Genomic DNA, 18,846 nt, shown 5'->3' on the forward strand with positions numbered 1-18,846 from the left:
AGTTTTTCCTTAGTTTCAGGCTCCTGTCAGTGGTTTGAAATCTCAGATATGAGATTTGTGTGTCTGTGGATTTCTCTCCACCAGGGATCTGGGTGAGACTGTACCTCTTCTCTCCCACTTTCTCCTCCTGCCTTCCTCAAACCTTGCATTTCTGGTTGTTAGAATGTTGCAGTGCCAAAGCTTTCTATCACATTGCTGTACAGTGATCTCCATTAAGTGAAACAAGGATGCTATCAACCAGTTATCTGGGTGTCTGAGGCTTGTTCTTCTTGCATCAGTAGGTTATTTATTTAAAGTCCGTATGTTTATATCTCCTGAACTTTAAAGAAGTGCTTCAGGATATGTGAATTACCCAATGTACTGCAATCAGCTCTCATTATTTTAACCTCTCGTAATGGTTCATACGTAGGTTGCACCTTTTGCATTTTTAGGCTGCCACAGCCTGGAAAAGGGTACTAAAAACTACCCAAAGACAACAAATACCCACAAGCACCTAGATAAGAGGTTGGGCTTGTATAATAATTTCCGCTGTATTTTTTGCTGGTGAATATTTAATTAGTGAGTATTTAACACTTCTGTGTGATAATGGTTCCAGATAAGAGGCAGTGTACTTTTTCAGACACGAATGTAGGTCAGACACCTGTTTGCTTTTCACTTCAGTGCTGAAGCCAAAGGAAGACAGGAGTGGAGGGAGGGGGGACAAAGAGCATGTCCTCTGCTCCCCAGCAGCACAGGCTGTGCATGGGTTTCCAGCAGGCATCTCTGACTCCTGTGATTGACTTAAGTTCGCCATAAAGCTCAGTGCCAGTGAGGATTGTTCTGGTGAGAGTGGAGATGGTTTCAGCAGATAAGCCATGCAGGTGTTGTGGTTTGGGTTTGTTTTTTTTTTTTTCTAACATACTGTCTCCAGTTGGGCTTACCCTTCTTCCTGTGCAAGGACTGATTCCTGTAAGTTTTCTCGTGGCAGAGGGCTGCAATGCTGCCTGCACAGGTGCACGTTCAGCATTGCAGCCCCTCACTGTATAGGCTCAAAGCTTCTTTGCTTAGTGATGCTGCTGGAAGCAGGGTGTGACTTACCTGGCAGCTACCAGCATGGGGAGATCTGCTCACCAGATATCCCCTGCTCCTGCTGCAGGGCCCTGGGCAGGTACCTGCTGCATGCTCAGGGGAAAAGGCTATTAGTGTCATTGTTTATTTTGTATTGTTTAATTACTCTTTGGATGTGCCTCCTCCTTTTATTTTCTTCCTTGTCCTGGATCCTGTCCCTTCTTGCCTGAACAAGTTTGGCAAGATCTTAATCCATTATTCTTGGGGTCAGTGGCTTCCTTCTTTTCTCCATCCTTCTCGTGCAGTCTTGTTTTGCTGCTCCAGCCTTTCTCCAAAAGTATGTTCTGTCCTTTGCTTCACTGAATGATGTTATAGCTATAATTAAGTCAGGAATAAACTGTAATAGGTCTATTTTGGCCAAGCTTTCCACTATGGCTTTCCAAAGCAGGTCTGAATTTGAAGTGTGCAGTGGCTAAAGCTCAGTGCTTGGCTTTGAGTACATGATACTGAAAATCTAGGCCTGTAACTGTATCTGTCCCTTTGTGTGCAGTTTGGTCTTACTGTGGCTCTGCCAAGGTGGTTGTGTCCCCAGTCACTCTCCTGGGGCACACAGGGTGTCTGCAGCCTTGCCATGCTGTTCTGGAGGTGATGGCACTGCTCTGTGGTTACACAGATGGCCAGTGCTGCAGGAAAGGTGCACCCCATGGCTTTCTACATGTGTATGTCTTTGTGGACTTGAGCTTAGTGCCACTTCTTTCAGCAAGATTAATGGGTTGAACAGCAGCTTCAAGTGATGTAGCCAAACATGGCTACATGGTTAAGCTTTATTTTTTTCACTTTTTAGTGATGTGGTTATTTTAAAGGGAAGAAGGTTGGTGAGAGACAGTCAAGGACCAACAGTATCTGTACAATAGTAAAATCACTTAGTTTAACCTTTCTCTGCTTGATCAGTGAACTTAAAAGTCTTTTCCAACCTAAATCATTCTATGATTTTATGTTACAGCATGATACCTGCCTGGTATGCAGTGGCTGACAAGGTTTTGTGTTGTTTAAACACTTGAAAATTTTAATGCTGTGTAGGTAAACACTCAGGACTCTGACCGTGTGTAGGGGTTACATCTGAAGTTTGTTATGTTTAAAAAAACTTGGGCTTTTCCTAGCTCACAGAAAAGTCACCATTACTGCAGGGCTCAGTTTTTGGCCATTGGGACATTAGCAGTTTGATCTTCATTTAGTAAACGTTAATTGTAATGGGAATTAATTTTGTTGTATTCTGTCCCAAGAAATACATGCCTTGGGGGCTGTAATTCTGGCATCATGCAGCAGAGTTTAAAGGAGGAGACTTACTGTACCTCGAAATCAAAATAACTGCTGCTTTTGCTCCTCTGCTAGTTTTTTGGTTGGTTGGTTAAGTTATTTTGATGTGAAGGCATCTCTGCCTGGGTGTGGTGGGATTTAGGGAAATGGAGACAAACATGGCAAGGCAGTGCCCTGCTTCAGTGTGTCCTGTTGCAGGGCTCTTCCTCAGGGCGTCAGAACATGGTTCTTCCTGATGTCCCTCTTGGACCCACTGGTGGGGCCTTTGTGGTGGGGGATGATAAGGCCAACATTTGACTGCCAGTGCTGGGGAATGGAGTGGGGGAACTGGGGAGGAATGAGAATAGCTGTGAAAGGAAAGGCAACTGTTGAAGCATTGTGAATGATTTTTGAAAGCCACTTTTTCATCAGGTGTATGTGTGGGGTATTAGAAGGTGACAAAAGGTTGATTTAAATGCAGACTTGCCTCTGGGCAGGGGTTGTGGTTGTCCCTCAGGTGCTGCGGTGTGAATGGCTTTGGCAAATCTCCAGCATAGTTTTACTGCTCAGGTTACAGTTGTCAGTAGGATGTATGTACATTGTGTATGTAGTATGCACTGCATTTGAGATAATCAGTTAGTTATGAGATATATGTACAGCCCTTAAAGCTTTGGGATGAAAAATGTATTAAAGTATTTTTTTTGTGGCAAAAATCGCCTTAACAAGAATAGAAGCCGGGGAAAAAAGGGGTGTTTGCATATGAAAGCACGGCTGCATTTTAAAGGACCCAGCAAAGGCAACACCTCTGGTTCCCTTGCTCACAGATGCATATTTTTGTTCCAGGAGACCTGCCAGGCAGGTGGCTGGTCCCAGTGGCAGAGCAAGAGTCTGCAGCCCCCCCTGCCCGATGCTCCTTCACGTTCCCCATTCCTGAGCTCCTGCTCAGGGATAAGTTATTGCATGGCTTTTGATGACTGAGTGAGAAGAATTTCAGCCATGTAGTCTGTCATGTCATTACCTGCTGCTTTTCGTGTAACAGGGGGGTTTATCCTTTTGTTTTTTCTTTAACCACATGAAGAAACCCCATAAAACTCAACCTGAAGCAGAATATACCTTTTATTAGAGAGGTCTGTTGAGCCTTAGTTGCTAGGATGTTGAGCTGTGACTTGCAAGAGACGTGCCTCAGGAAGGGTGGTGGGCAGGATGGAGAAGTGAGACAGTGCATATTTGTGCTTTGACAGCTTTAATAAGTAGCATCTTGCTGATGCTAATGGCAAGAATGATACCTGCAGAGCCACTGAGGGCACTTAAAGTGCTGAATGTGCCCAGGACGTGTGGTTGGACACAGGGACTCATGTATGCCTTGAAAACCTATTGTTCCCAGTCTTGGTTCAATTAGTCACAACGGCAGTAAGCTCCTGAATCCTGCCCTTGGCAGAGGTCCTGCTGGTGGCACTGCCAGGGGTTGTGCACTTCTCTCTGCTCTGGTAGCCAGGCAGGAATGGCATTAGGCAGTGTTGTGCTTTTGTGTCTGGAAAGATGTTGATGTTCCAGTGATGTCCGCGCAGCCTGGGAAGCAGAGTGGGTCAAGTGTCTGTTCCTACAGCCCATACTTGCCAGCGGGTTGTGGAGACAGGCCAAGTCCCTGTGTCCATCGGGGGTTAACTGCTGCTGTTCTCCCTGTCTCCTGCTCTGTAGCTTTGGGGCAGAGCAGTGGCAGGTCTGTTTATATAAACTGAAAACTAGGACATATGTTTTTTTCTGCTTGTACCTGCCTTTGGTTTCAAATACTTTACAGTGGAGCTTTTTCCTGAGCACAACTTAGTGGCAGGGAAATTACTAGCTTGTATATACCAACTATTTTTTTTTGCTATTGATAAACATGTAACTAAGGGTTCTCATCACCTTCTTCCAGTCAGGAATATTTCATTGTCTCTTACCACTAGTTTTTTTATTTCTGTGTGCTGCAACCTTTGAAATGAACAAATTTATGTTAGTGAAGTAAGGAGAGCTAGTATTGACTCCAAACATTTATTTGCTCAAATGTGTGACATTTGAGTGCAGTCATTTACCAGGGGTCATGTTCCTTGCTAAAAAAAATAACAAAAAACCCTCTCAAACTCTGGTTTGTTTTGTTCTTTCAGAAGGATGGAGAGAACATGTTCTTTGAAGGTGTAGGAGCCACTAAGTAAAATCAGGACTTGCTTTTTAATGTAAATGTCTCTGGTGGCCAGATGTAATCTGCACACAGGGGGGAGGCAAATCTCTTTAAAAGCATCTGGAGCTTTAGTGATTTCTTGTGTTCTGGTTTTTCCCCAAAGATCCGAGCCAAGAAGAAACCTACTCCAGTGAAGTATGAAGTTGGGGATCTTGTTTGGGCCAAGTTCAACAGACGCCCATGGTGGCCATGCACAATTTGTCATGACCCAGTGCTCGACTGTCACTCAAAAATGAAAGGTACTGTATCAGACCACAAAGTGGAGAAATTGTGTATGCCAGGGTGCTGCAACCTTTTATTAATTGATAAACATTCTGGCCCTTGAAGGTGTGAAGAAACAGACTTCACTGTGGAAAACCTAGAGCTATAAAGTAGACCAATATCAGGGAGGTGGCAGGAAGAAGGCAGGGGGGTGAGGCTGCTGGGAGTGACAGAGGGAGCTGTTAGACATGTAGGTTTTACTTCCCAGAATATAAGCAGGATCAGTAGGTGGGCTGAGTGCAGGGCAGTGCAGAAAAAAGAGCAGGCTCCCAGAAAAGGAATGCAGAGAAAATGACATGGATCCAAGGGGAGAGGACAGAGACGTGCAACAGGTGGGCAAGCAGAACTGGGAAGCTTGGAATGTGTGGGGACACAGAGTCTGCCAGGTTTGGAGAACAGAAGGCTGGAGAGGCTGAGAAGTGGGGTGTGGGTTAGTGCAGTGTAGCTGCTGAATGCCTGAAGGTGCAGTGGGAATACGTGAGAGGAAGGGAAGGCTTTTTGGTTCTTGTTTGGCACAAGGAAGCAAGGGGCTGTTTATGTTGAAACAGCAGAATAGCCTGGAGATGGAGCCACATATGTAAAAGTTTAGGGCACAGGGTATCAGACTAAAGAGTCAGCAGAGTGTGAGGGGAAGAGATGGAGGAAATAAGACAGAGCTGTGCGTGCTTGAACGCAACAGAGAGCCAGGAAGGAAGAGTCTTGACAATTTCATGGCAGAGACTATAGGTGAGTGATGGAGAGAACAGAGGGGAAGTGATTGTTTGGAAATTACAGCTTACTTAAAGGCTTTCACAGTGCTTTTAGGATCATTCCAGCTGCCATGGGGAGACTGCCACAAATGGAAGCTAATTTATTTATTCCTTGTTTCCCTTTCTGATTCTTTTTGTCCTGGGGGCGATTGGAAATCCCTTGAAGTGGTGCCATCTGCCACTGACAGCTCTGTAGACTGGTGAGGTTGCTGCTGCTCACTGATGTATTTATTTCCAGTTTTTGTGACCCTCACCAGCCAAAGAACCAAGTGCTGAGAGCAAGTAGACTTTGTTCCTGGTGGCCATCAGCTCAGCTCTCTGCTAGTTCTCTAGAGACACGAAGTAGCTTTTACATTGTGCTCACGTCATCCTCAAGTCTGGTTGCTGTAGTCTTCCTACGTGTATTTCTCCACCTTTCCCTTCGTCCTTTGGGACGCATTCATCCTCATTCTAGATAATACTTAATGTGCTGTTTTAAATAGTCCCTTTTGAGCTCTCAGATTCCTTTCAAGGATATTGCTGGAGGATATGCCAGACATATTCTCCCTTCTCATCCCCCCACCCCATGAAATTTTGGACAGGGTTTAGTGCACATAGCTGTCTAGTAATCCCCTTCTCAGCCTGTGTATGAGGATTTATAATAAAGGAATTCTGCAGGGAGGAAATGTGCTGTTGGCAAATTCCAGCAAGGTCTGATCTCCAGCTACATGATAGACTCTCCCATCATGTTTTATCTGTGTTCAAACCAACAGAGCTCTGGGGAAAATGGCGTTTTCCAGTTGTGGCTGTATGTAATCTGCTAGTCTCCCCTCCCCAGTGCTGGGTAGAGTAGTGGATCTGAACCCTGGCACTCTTGGGCAGGGGGAGCTGCTGGGGCTCTGTGCACACCATGGGAAGCAGAGTCCTCCTGCCTTGACTCTCCTGTTGCCAAGGGAACGAGCCCTTCAAAACAAGGCAGGTTGCTTCAAACTCATCACTTGTGCAAAAACCTCTTCTCTTGGATTTGAGGCATGGTGTTTCATTTAAAGCAGTTTGTCTCCTGTCAGCAAGCTCTTGACTCAAAAGATTTTTGGAGCTGGAAAATTGAGGCTCAGCAGCTTGAGTCTTGACACTGTGAATGGGATGGATGAAGTCAGTCATCTTTGCCCTTGGTTTGTTGTTGCCCTGATCTGTCATCTTCTCAGGGATCTTGCTCAGAATCTCTTGTCAACATCACCGAAGGCTGGGCTGCCACACTGTGCTGGCAGTTCTGGAAGAGGGAGCACAAACCAAATGGGCTGCCAAGTCTAGGATACCTGTTTGAAGAGTGAAGGTGCTCCCAGGACAACATGAAGCACACATCACAGCTACATGCAGGGAGAGGCTTATATCACTTGTTCAAGCCTTGTTTGCTCTGCTGCAATGCCTGTAACCTGGCCTTTTTCACTAGCACACCCAATACTGATTCAGTACTTAATTGTACTATGTCTGTTCAGCCTTCTTGCACAGAAAAAAGCTTTGGAAAATATTTTATTGTACCTTTATGATTGAGTTTCTTCTCTTGCTCTGCAGCCTCATGCCCAAAGTATGGAGTTACTCACTACAGCTAACATTTTGTCGTGTTGCACCACTCCTTGTACAGTGTTTGTGTGTACTTACTTAAATCCTGTTGTTAATGTTCTATGTCCTAAAGAAGAGTTTGTTTGGTAACAAAGCATTGAACAAAATGGGTTGTACTGTGATGGGGGAGGTTCAACCTGTATGGGTAAATTCTACAGAGAAGGATGTAATTTCTGGGTGTTGTCAGCACACTGTTGCCTTTTGCTAACGGTTAAGTGGACTGGACTGTTTAATCATTAATCAGGGAGTAGCAAAAAAGAAATGTCCTGCCGACTGTGTTGTGTCTCAAGAGAAAAAAAATAAAGTTGATATTTTCACAGGTTTTTTTGCAGCCAAAATGTAGTCCTTGCTTTAGGGACATGACCTATCTTAGATCTGTTAGTCAACTATTTGTAAGAAAAAAATATATTCAGAAATAGAGAGCATAGCAACATATTCCAGAGATCAAGTCTCCCTGTCTTCTGACTGGAAATCCCTAGAACTGTCATACCTGTGGGAATGTTGCTGTGTAAAAATCAGTTTAAAATTAACTGGTAGATTGTTAACACTTTCTGTGATTCTCTTTGCCTTTATTCCATTCTATGGAAAGTTAACTGTGTTACATTTCTCAACATAGTTTCCAATCGGCGACCGTACAGAGAGTACTATGTGGATGCCTTAGGAGAACCTTCAGAGAAGACCTGGGTTGCAGGGAAAGCGATTGTCCTCTTTGAAGGAAGACATCAGTTTGAAGAGCTGCCTGTTCTTCGGAGAAGAGGAAAGCAGAAGGAAAAAGGCTACAAACATAAGGTGAAAGATCAGTTTTCTCTAATATGTTTCTAATTCCTGGAGTCTGTACAGTATAAAGCATTCCTCTGTGCCTAGAATAGCACTTTGACAGCTTTCTCCTGTGGCAGTGACTGCAGCAACACAGCTAGGGGAGTGATCCTCCACATCCTTACAACGGGCATAGTTTATAAGGTGCCAGGAGTTTCTAGGCTCTCTTTTATGTTGGGGTGTAGCCTGTTGCTTTTTTTGCCCTGGACAGCTTGGGGAGGTAGAGGAGTGGGTGTCTGTCAGTGTGAGATCTGTTCAGGCTGCTCAGCAGCACAGCCCTCTCCCAGTCTCTTCCAAATGATTTCCTGTGCTCTCTGGCAGCTTCTTTTGGCTGATCTGAAGCAGAGGTGGAGTTGCACACTTCACTAGATCACTGACTCAGATAAAGCAGGGGGGTTTTTAGCCCTGCTTCAGTAATTCTCCGTATAAAAATGTGTTAAGACTTATAATTTGACTTGGAAAATGCTTTGTCAGTGAGCCTGTGGGAATGAGTTTTGTGGCTCATTGTATCATCTTCTTTTCCAATCATAACAGCCCCAAGCAGTTGTAGCCAGTGTAATGTAATGTCACACAAGGGTCTGGTCTGTGTCTTTGGGAAGGTGACTGGAGAAATGAACTTTTTAGAATTGCTGAAGTGAAGAAGTAGAGAGGGTACTGTGTTACTGCAAGGGAGCAGGTAGTGATGCTAGGCACTTTTGTTGGTTTTTCTTTTTCTCTTTTTCCAAGCGGTTTATTAGCAGTTAAGTACTTAACCCATGTTAATGTAGAACCATCAGATTAAATGTGCTCTTGCAGATGGGAGTCCCCAGGTGTAATGCTTTCATTTGGTTTTCCTTTTCCAGGAATGTGCTCAGTATCTTCTCTAAGGACTCTGTCCTCCTGCTCCCAGCACCCTCCCTATCCAGAAACTGGTTACATTCTCCCAAATAACTGTTCTGGTCCTAGAAGTGCTGCATGGCTAGAACCTCATCCTATATGTAAATGCCAGTGGAGCTGCAGTAGAGAGAATCAAATGTTTGTTACTTGCATAGATATTCAAGTTTATATCCGTGGAAGCCAAGATCTGATGTGAAGCTGAGAGTCTTTGTCTGCTCTGCTACAAGGCTCCATAAAACTTTTTTAATCTACTGAAATGAGATTTAGTTGATGTGGGTTTTTTGCTTTTCGTTTTTTTTTTCAAGAAAGTGTCAGAAATTGGAGTTGTACCTCCTGCCTTGGAAATGGTTTTGATTTTAGGAACAGTTGTGAAGCCTTTGACTTGCTGTTGTGCAGCCAAGAACAACACACATGGTTAAGAAACAAGTTTCTTGCTGGTTTGAGATGTTAGCAGAGATTCCTGTCCTGTATGGAGAGCACTTTTAGGTTTATATTAAAGGTACAGAGTGAAAGCCCTGAGTCTTCTAGGTAATGTATATCTTGAATTTGAGAGAGTACATTTTAGATGAGTGGATCAAGAGTTTGTACCAAGGTGAGTTGATGGAGAGGGAAGACTGAATCATGCTCAGAGTTCAAGGGGTGCAGGAAGAACCAACAATGAGTAAAGCAAACATGTCTACTCAGTTGAGGATAATTATGCTGCATCTACCTTGAGATGCTTATTGGCTGTTGCTTTGCATGCCTGTGCCAGGGATCCATCCCATATGCATTCCCCTTTACTAGCTGTTATGTTGAGGGTGTGCTGGGGTGCCAGGACATCTGGTTCCTGAGACCTGCATGCAGGGACCTTTTTGCTGTTTTGGGAACACACAAGGATTTTTATTAGGCTCAGCAGGAGGGCAGGGTGCTTAGCCAGGAGGAGTATTTTTTCTGAGTCCACTAGGCACAGTTTCTGGGAATTCAGGTGATTACCTTTAAAATGCAAAATGCAGGACTGACACTCTGTTCCATGCCTTGTGTGTCTCTGCCTCACTCTTGTTGCTTAACCTGTCTTTTTTTTTTTTTTTTGTCTCCCCCAACTTTAAGGTTCCTCAGAGATTTATGGCTAAATGGGAAGACAGTGTTGGACAGGCAGAAGACATTCTTCTTGGCGGGCCAGAGGATCAGAAGTGCAGCCAGAACTCCAGCGAGCTGGACAGTGAGAAGGAAATGCAGCTGGAATGTTATACCAATGGCCCTGGAGCAGAAAGGGACAGGCAGCTGAATGGCTGTTTAAAATCCTTGGCTTTTGACTCCAGACACCTGGCCAGTGAAAAAGGAAAATTGCACATTAAGCCACATGTCAGAAAGAGCTCTGACAGCAGAAAAAGGACTAGAGTAAAAAAGAATGGTGCAAGAGGGGAAGCTTCTAGGGGGGAAATCAAAGAAAAAACACCAGAGAGCATAGTTAGAAGCATGATGATTGGGGACCTACCAGAAAAACATGCATCTCATGAACTTCGCCGGATTGCTAATAGCCTGACAGCATCCAGTAGCACCAGGGAAAACCACCATTTGCTCTCCTCCTTTGGAGAAAGACATTTTGAAAAGACAACTTTGAAACCAGGCTATGAGAATCGTAAAAGTGATGCCCCGAAGAACACGCTCCAAGGGGATTTGTTTTCCAGTGCATCTTTGGAGAGAGAGAAGGGTTCCCTGGGCCTCATGTGCAGTTCCAAGTTACAAATACACTATTCTGCATCTGGTACTAGTATTGAGAAAAAGCAAACTGAGTCGGATTCATCCTCTTCCCTCTCAGATGGCGGGAACAGTGATGTAGATACCGTGGACCAAAGTTCAGAGAGAGCCTCTAGTGCTCTTGAAGTTAGTGATTCTTCAGATAAAGTGGAGAAAGAATTTCCTATGACGTCAAGTGGCAACATTAAGTTTTCCATGTACCTTTCTCAGAAGAGCAACAGAAGGGCCAGGAAGAAGTTGTACAGAGATCGCAAATCTCTGGGAAGTTCAGTAACCAGCAGACATGATGCTGACTTTGCAGATGGGGAGCTTGAAATAGGCTTCTCTGATGCTGAGATGTCCTTGACAGCTCTTGAGTGCTCTTCAGATGTGAGAAATGACAATCTTTCCCTAGCAAACAAGCACACTACTACCCAAAGTGTTTCCAAGGACAGCTCCTGGCCTGCTGTTGCAAATCAAGCAATCTTGAAGCCGAAAAGTGTGAAATTGCCCCAAATCAGAAGTATAAAATGCAAACATAAAGAAAAAGTTGCTGGGTTGGAGTCTTCTCTTGCAGAAGAGGAAGGTGGTGTGAATCGCTGCTCTTCTGATACCAAAGGTTTCTCTGGCCTCCAGAGAGATTCTCTTCAGAGAAGTGGGAAGGCTGATGGTCAGAAACTGTTAAACAACATGCATGAGAAAACCAGGGATTCTTCTGAAATAGAAACAGCTGTGGTGAATCATGTCTTGTCAGAGCTGAAGGAGCTCTCTTACCGGTCCATGAATGATGATGCTAATGACTCTGGCACTCCCAAGACTACGGTGCCCTTACTTTTCTCTTCTGCCTCTGGTCATGGTCGTTTGCCTATCGAGCCAGATTACAAATTCAGCACCTTGTTAATGATGTTGAAGGATATGCATGATAGTAAGACGAAAGAGCAGCAACTGATGACTGGTCAAAATATAGTTCCATTTCGAAATACCAGCACAGCTGATGGCTCTGGAAGCAATTCTGCGAGTAGTCTGAAGTCCTTGTCTATTGTAGGTCCCCCATATAAAATAGAAAAAAATGGAGATTGTGTCCAGGAAACAGTAAATCCGAACTCGGCTATAAGCAACTCCTCATTTTCTCGCAATCCTCCAACCAAGTTGACGGGGATTGGTACTAGTAAAAGGGAGCCTGCGAGTGCTGCTGTTTCTGGGACAAATGGCACAAATTGCATCTCCAAACGCAACTGTTCAAAATCTAAGCAGTCATCAAAGCTTGGAGATAAAACAGTTTCAAACAGAAAGGACTTAAAACCAGGAGGGCCAAGTAAGTTGCTAAGTCTGTTATCCAGAGATTCAGGAGAACATACATTCCGTGTTCACGGTTCAGTTACCAGTCCTCTAGGTAATGAAGCAGAAGATACTGAGAGGAAAGAGTCTGTTGATTTAACAGAACATTCAACTGATGAAGACTCTGCCTGTTTATCTGATGACAATTTAGATCGTATTGGAAGGAGACCTGAAGCTGGTAGAAATATTGAGAGCTGCACTTCTGCTGAAAATGGGGAGAGTCCAGACTTGGATTCAGAGGCAAATAGTGAGAGTTCTCTTGGTGATGAGTCTAATGATATAAATCACGTAGCACCCAAAAAGCGATGGCAGCGTTTTAACCAAAGCAGTGCTAGATCTAATAAGCACATCAGTAGATCTAGGGAACAAGGAAACTTGGAGAGTGCCTTTGGCCTGAATTCTCGTGGCTTTTCACTGAAGGGAAATGAGTGCTTGGGACGTAGGCATTCCCCTCATTCAAAGGTGCTTGAGGGAGACCTAACAGATCAGGACTATGAGAATCATTTAGACTTAGTTAAGAAACGTTTGAATGTATGTGGTAAGCCAAACAACAGTGTGATGGACTCAGAAACAGAGCTTGGCAACTTTGCTCCCCAGTCTGAATTCTCTGCACAAGGTAAGGGAGCTGGACTTGCGCCAGAGTGTGTATTTGTATACATTTTACACTTTTTCATTTAAAGCTTAAGTTATGGAACTTGGGGCTGTTTGACACCATGGAGATGTATACATCTGAGTTGAAGAAGGTGTGGTGATGTTGGTTTTGGGTTCTCTGGAAGCCTGGAGAACAAAGAAGGCAGAGCGATTATGGGATTTTGCTTCGCTTTTTGGTCAGAAAGTTCAAATACATTACAAACCCATTAGTTCCTCCACAGTGAAATGTAAAATAGGCATCCTTCTGAGATGGGGAAGTGTTGTTTTGTTTTTTTTTTAAACTTACACCTTCATAATGTATTTCTTGGAGCCACATGCTTGGTGTTAGCTGGGTAGATCTGCACTAGAAAGTTTTGGGAAACAGCCTCAATGACTGCTCTTTCTCCTCCCCCCCCCCCCCCCCCCCCCCCCCGTGCTGCTTGACAGTCTGTCTTTGGTTTGTTCTGAAGGTTTTCACTGAGAGGTGCTGGGTTGTTTGGGGTTTTTTTGCATTTTAGTATGGAATTTTGTTAGCTGCTAATGATGAACTGGGGAGCCCCACAGATTTCCTAATTTACAGCTGTGGTGTGGCTGCCTGAGGGTTGGAGGTAAGAACAGAAGAGGGCCCAGCTGCCAGGGAGGCTGGGCCACAGGTGGGTCTAGGAAAATGGCAGGCAGAAGTATGGCAGCATCACTGGGAGCAAGATAACCTAGGAAGGAGCAGGCTTCTGAGGAACACAAGGTCAGACAGCCCTGCCTTTCCCACAGAGATGGGGACATGTGGTTAAAGCAAAACAAAAACAAAGGGGTGTGCGTGGAGGGAGTAGGTCCTGCAGAACCACATTCAACACATACCATCCTCAGGCTTCTGCATGGAATCTGGGGGAGCAAACCTTAATGAAAACAACAAAATTAAATTTTTACATAGATTTCACCAAACTAAATTGCTCTAATCTATTTGTGCTATCATGAATTATTATAACTTGACAGAATATTGAAACGCTGTACATTTTGTCACTTACGTGTTCCCTCAGTGCACATTTGGTGTGTGTATTTTACTATTAGTGGTTGCTGGAGATTGCCTTTTCCACCCTGAAAGAGGTACAGGCAACTCCTGGCTTAGTGGTCATAGGACCTGCCCAAGTCAAGTCCCAGCAGGCACAGAAAACAAGCCCATAGTGTGTAAAACACGGGGTAAAAGTTCTGGTTTAAAATCATGACAAGCTTAATAATTCACCGGCTCTTCTGGCTGTGGCTGCATGTTTCTGAGGACTTAAGTCTTGACAAAGCAGGTGTCCTGGGGCTGTTTGGGCTGCTGCAGCCTGTGGGGGGAGTGAGTTCCTTGCCTGAGGAGCCTCCTTCCTCATTTGCATTCAGGTACAGCAGGGGTTCTTGTGGTTTCATGATGGCTTTGCAATTGAAGTGTTCCTGTAATGCTGCTATGTGAGATGAAGATTCAGGTCTACAGAGAGAGAGAAGAGCAGCTGCTAAGAGGTAGCAATGTTGGAAGAGAGGCAGCAGTGGAAGGCAGCAGGCTCCTGGACGGGGTGGCGTTGCTGGAGAGGAGCTAGAACTATCCTGGTGCAGCAGCAGTGAGTGCCTGGGCTTGCTTGCAGAAGTGCCCCATCAGCAACCACAGTGTGGCCTGATTCCCCCGCCTGAAGTATCACAAGAGCCTTGAAGCACACCTGAAGCTTATCTATACAGCTGGACCTTAGGGAGGCACTTGAGTCTCTGTGTGTGAGGAGCTGTGACATCCTGTGTGCTGGTGGTAATGAGTAAATTTCTAATGCTGTGAAAAGCCTGTTCTTGCAAACCAGTCTTCCTTTCAAATCAGGCAAGGCCAATTACAGAGAAAGTAGAGGGAATGATGCTGCAAGTCAGACTAACTGCAGCTTATAGAAGAGAAGGAGTTTCTTCTTTTTGCAAAGTGCTTTGGGAAGCTGTGGCTAATCTGTGTCTGCAGCAGGCAGAGTATCTATGAGTGTAGGAGAGCACAACAGACTGTAGTCACAGCTGAGTTACTTCCACTGAGCTCAAACTGTGTGAAGTCTTCATCATAGTTGAATGGCAACATTTGGCATGTTCCTGGTACAAACTGTGGTGATATTTAGAGAACTAAGGCAGAGGTGAAGATTGGTGGAATTTGCTGATGTAAAATGATTTCATACAGAATAGTTTTGTCAGGTACATTATTTACTGGTGCCAGTCAGACTGCATTTGGGATTCTTGTATGGGATTTGCTTTGGGGAAAAAAAAGAAATGTAGTTAAGCCAAGCCCTTCTGGCACAGTGCTGTGTGCTCTTCTGCACAGCTTTGGGGCTCTAAGTAGTTGCCCATTGAGGATATTCATCCTATACCTGGTTATGTGCTGAAATGTGTATTTCATCCAGACACCTGTGCAGGAGCATTAATAGAGGCTGAAAATAGCTGTGTTTGAGAAAGGTTTTCCTTTCCTCTCTTTATGCCAAGTTTGACGTTTTCATGCTTGTTTAACCACAAAGCCACAATAAAGTGTAGCAGTCTTGTCCAACATCCCTGTTCTGAAGCCTTGCACTGGAATGCTTTGTTATAAAATGTTTGTTTTAAAGAAGAAAAAAACACACCTTCTATGCATGAAAAGAAGCAAAGAAAATATTTAGTGTTTGTTCCCAAACTTCCAGGAGACCACAAATGTTTTTGTGACTGGGATAAATCTTTTGACAATATTACTGAATAATTTTGAAAGTTCAAAGAAAAAAGGGGAAAAGTCAGAGGTTTTGCAGGAAATTAGAAAAATACATAAACTTGCATTATCTTGCTTTTGCAGCTTGCTGAGTAGAGATGATGGTAGAATGTCAGGGCTCCTTTTTGGAGCTTACTGTGCACTGGGGGGATGGGGGGGATGTTGAGGTGGTGCAGCATAGGATGGTTAGGTTTGTATGGAGGAAATACCTGTGACTGGGTTTCCCTTGCTGGGGTGCAGCATCGTGCAGACACAAAGACATGAGCCCTGAAGAGCTCAACAGTCGCTGGCGAGGACTGTTTGCTCCCTGATCTCATTGTGGAATCTATTGTTGGGAAGCAAAAGCAATAAATGGGTTTGCAGCAGCAGATGGGGAATACAAGGCTCTTGTATGTATAAAAATATGCCAGGGAGGAGGGGAAGGGAAGGAGTTGGGCTTATGTGTTTCTAATGAAACTAGTGACTGAAATGGGTTATGGGAAAACAGCGTTTTCCTGTGCCCTGCCTGACAACAAAGGAGTTTAACAGCAAAAGTAACACAATGAGTCTGAGTTGCTAATGTTCTTAGGCTTTGTAGAAGTACTGTAAGAAGGTTAGATGTAGTTTGTCTAGGGAGATGTTGGGTGAAATTCAGGACCCTCTCAGTCAGATACCTACTGTTTTTTTATTTCCTGTCTAAACTGCTTGAAGTCCCTTAGGCCCTTAAAAATCCCACCTGCCATGTCAGGATTGTGGAAAATAGAAATCTCAAAAATTATAAGGCCATATCAAAGAGGAAGAAATATCAGGGCTCTTCCCACGTGGAATGCCTCTGGAAGAGGATGCAGCAACAACTATTGTCTAGAGGTGATGAAGAGAATTTTGTCTTGTGATTGTCTTAAACATGGTCTTGAAGCTGCTTTCCTTTTTCTTAGTACATTCAGAGAGGAAGCGCCTTAGGAAACCAAGTAAACGGCTTCTGGAATATGCAGAAGAATATGATCACTTATTTGCACCCAAGAAAAAATCAAAGAAGGGCCAGGAGCAGTTGCAAAAGGTGGGTGAAGGCTTTTGTGCTCTTCATGGCCATTACTCTGGGGCTCTGCGTGCTTTTGATGTGTTCCTGCTGGCTGAATGTTCTTGTGTGCGGTGCCATGCAGGATGAATGTATTCACTAGCATGTTTCACTGTGCTAGGTGAATTCTGTGGTGAGGTCTGAATTTGAAGGAGGTCTTCCTGCACAGTGCAGTCCTGACAGAGGTGCCCAGCAGGGACAGAGTCCTTTGGTTTTAACTTCATCTTCAACCAAAGAGTCCCCTCCCATCCTTGAAGCAGAGTGCTCCTTCTCAGAACTAGGATCCCATTCCACTGATCCTAATGATCAACTTCTAGAAGGACCTTCAGAGTTTCCAGAACTGGTGCTGTCTTCCTCAGATGTTTCTGAAGTTTCTGCTTCTCCAGATGCAGACGAGAGATTCCTGAAATCAGGTGAGTGAGAGCTTGTGTGATTCTGCTCATGTAAGTGAATGTGTCACTTGTTCAGTGAAAATTGTTGATTCAGTCAGAGTGAGAAGGTTAGTAGGTGTTGACCTCTTAGCTTGTTTTTTGCTTTGCGTCATTCAGGGACCATTACTGGAGCCAGGAAGCGAGAGAGGGCAGGTGCTGTGGGTGACCCAGAGAGCTGGATGATTACATGAATGGTTTTAGCTTTCTGTAGTATATGATCATCCTCCTTAGGTCCTGGCACAGAATGCCTCTTTATCCAAATGAAGACAATCACAACTTCTCCGAGTCCCTGCCATCTGTGCTTGGCCAACAGTAGCATTCTTTTATCTTTAAGGTCTCTCACTGCTGTTAAAACCCCTTGGATGAGCATTGCTGTGCTAAGGTTGATACGCAAAGTCTAACCTCCACAGATCATGGGATGACCTTTTGCTTTCCAAGACAGCTCAGGCAGTTGTAGCACAGAAATCTCTGGAAGAACTTTCTTTTCTGAGAGATTCTAAGCATCTGTGGAAATTGTCAGAGGCTTGTATTAGCAACAGGCCTTAGCTCTCAGTGGGGCACGGTATGCAATGAGCTAGTGTGGTCTGACAAATTTCTACCTTTTCCAACAGAGGCAGTATAAGGGTCTTCTTTGCAGCATGTTCATTCTCTGGTAGCATCTAAAGACATGTCCAGGGTTAAAGCCCTAGTGTTCTGGTTGTGCTGTAGTCAAGAAAACTAAACCAAACAGAGGTACTGTCCCTGGGAGGTCAGTTAGTCTGGAGCAAGGGGATTGCCTTTGGGGGCTTGTGTCTGTCAGATGGAAATGGAAAATTGGAGAGGATTAAAGGAGGAACAACTGGCAGTGAGAACCTGAGGGTGGAGATGCAGGGGAACAGTACAGGGTGCAGCAGTGGGAAGAAGCATCTGGTATTCATCTGGTATTCAGAGGTTGTATACCTGTTCCCCCTCCACAGAAAACTCACCACTTGCTGAAGCACACAGAGCCCAAGCTGTGGGCAGAGCCTTGCCTTGGGAATGATGTAGTGTGTCCCTCCATTAGGGAGGATGCCTGATGCATAACCAGTGCAAACCGAGGTTTGTGTCACATAAAGGACATGGCCAAGGCTGATAAAGCAAGCAGGTGAAGAGGGTAGGATGGGCAGCAGGCTGTTTCTGTGGAGTGCACTCATAGCGTCACAACTTTCTGGGCATTTTAAGCTTATAACTGTTGCTACAGTCAGTGTGGGTGAGCTCAGGTCTAGCAGCTTATCTCCCAAGTGCCAGCAAAAAGCTTGAGCAGGAAATGATGCAGGTTACAGCTAGTTTGTCTGGGAAGTTTTAACCAGCCCTTTAACCTGTTTGCTCTATGCAGCATGAATGCTGGTGTGAGTGGTGTGGGAGTGGAAGCAGGGCTGTGTTTGTCTGGTAGGACTGGCTTATGCCAGAACAAAGTGATTTAGAAATTACAATCTGAATTGCACTGCCAGGATGTGGTACCAGCTGGAGTTGACTTCATAGTCTTTCTTCTGAGGGTGGATTTTTGTATGATGTATTGAGGTATGCCTGAAGGTCATGACAGGCTGAGGTCCATTTTTTGTTGAAGCTGTGCAGAAAAAGGTAGCTGGCATCTCTGCCTTTATGATCCATAAGACAGGCTGGAGCAGATTGTGTTGAAATGTTGGCTGATATTTGCTTAATGGTCTTAGTCTGATGAAGAGTAGAAGACCCCTATTTATCTGATGTGAAGAGTTTAATTGCAGGAAACTTCGAAAGGAAGCGTCAGCGGAAGCCCACTAAAAAGCTCTTGGAATCCAATGATTTGGACACTGCCTTTATGCCAAAGAAGGAAGAGTGGACTCCCCCAAAGAAGGTACACTCCTTCTAGTTCTTTTGAAAGCCAGATACAAAGTGAACCCAGACAGCAGACTCTGCTGAACGAAACGCGGTGCAATGAACTGTGGTTTTTTTTGTTGGCTGTGGCCCAGGAGCCAAGGTCCACCCTTCCCAAAGGTGCCGGTTCCTGTGTTGAAGAAATCTGCTGAATACAGATGTGTTCCCCACCCCTCCCCACTTGTAATGGGAATTGAGTAGTTTTGGCTGTAAAATCT

The 18,846-nt window shown here is 44.6% G+C and overlaps 1 protein-coding gene across 3 annotated transcripts in view; it reads left to right on the forward strand.

The window, feature by feature from the left end:
- Positions 1-18,846, forward strand: part of NSD1 (nuclear receptor binding SET domain protein 1) — a 59,250-nt gene that overhangs the window by 9,927 nt on the left and 30,477 nt on the right. For 2 of the 3 annotated variants that reach the window (XM_051630791.1, XM_051630792.1), the window contains exons 3-8: positions 4,665-4,800; positions 7,787-7,959; positions 9,949-12,532; positions 16,186-16,307; positions 16,447-16,738; positions 18,499-18,608. In XM_051630791.1, the coding sequence (XP_051486751.1) occupies positions 4,665-4,800; positions 7,787-7,959; positions 9,949-12,532; positions 16,186-16,307; positions 16,447-16,738; positions 18,499-18,608 (3,417 nt within the window). The remainder of the gene's footprint in view (positions 1-4,664; positions 4,801-7,786; positions 7,960-9,948; positions 12,533-16,185; positions 16,308-16,446; positions 16,739-18,498; positions 18,609-18,846) is intronic. The other variant, XM_051630793.1, reaches the window with a different exon arrangement.

This window comes from Apus apus, chromosome 13 (genome assembly GCF_020740795.1).
Source record: "Apus apus isolate bApuApu2 chromosome 13, bApuApu2.pri.cur, whole genome shotgun sequence".
NCBI classification, from domain to species: Eukaryota; Metazoa; Chordata; class Aves; order Apodiformes; family Apodidae; genus Apus; species Apus apus.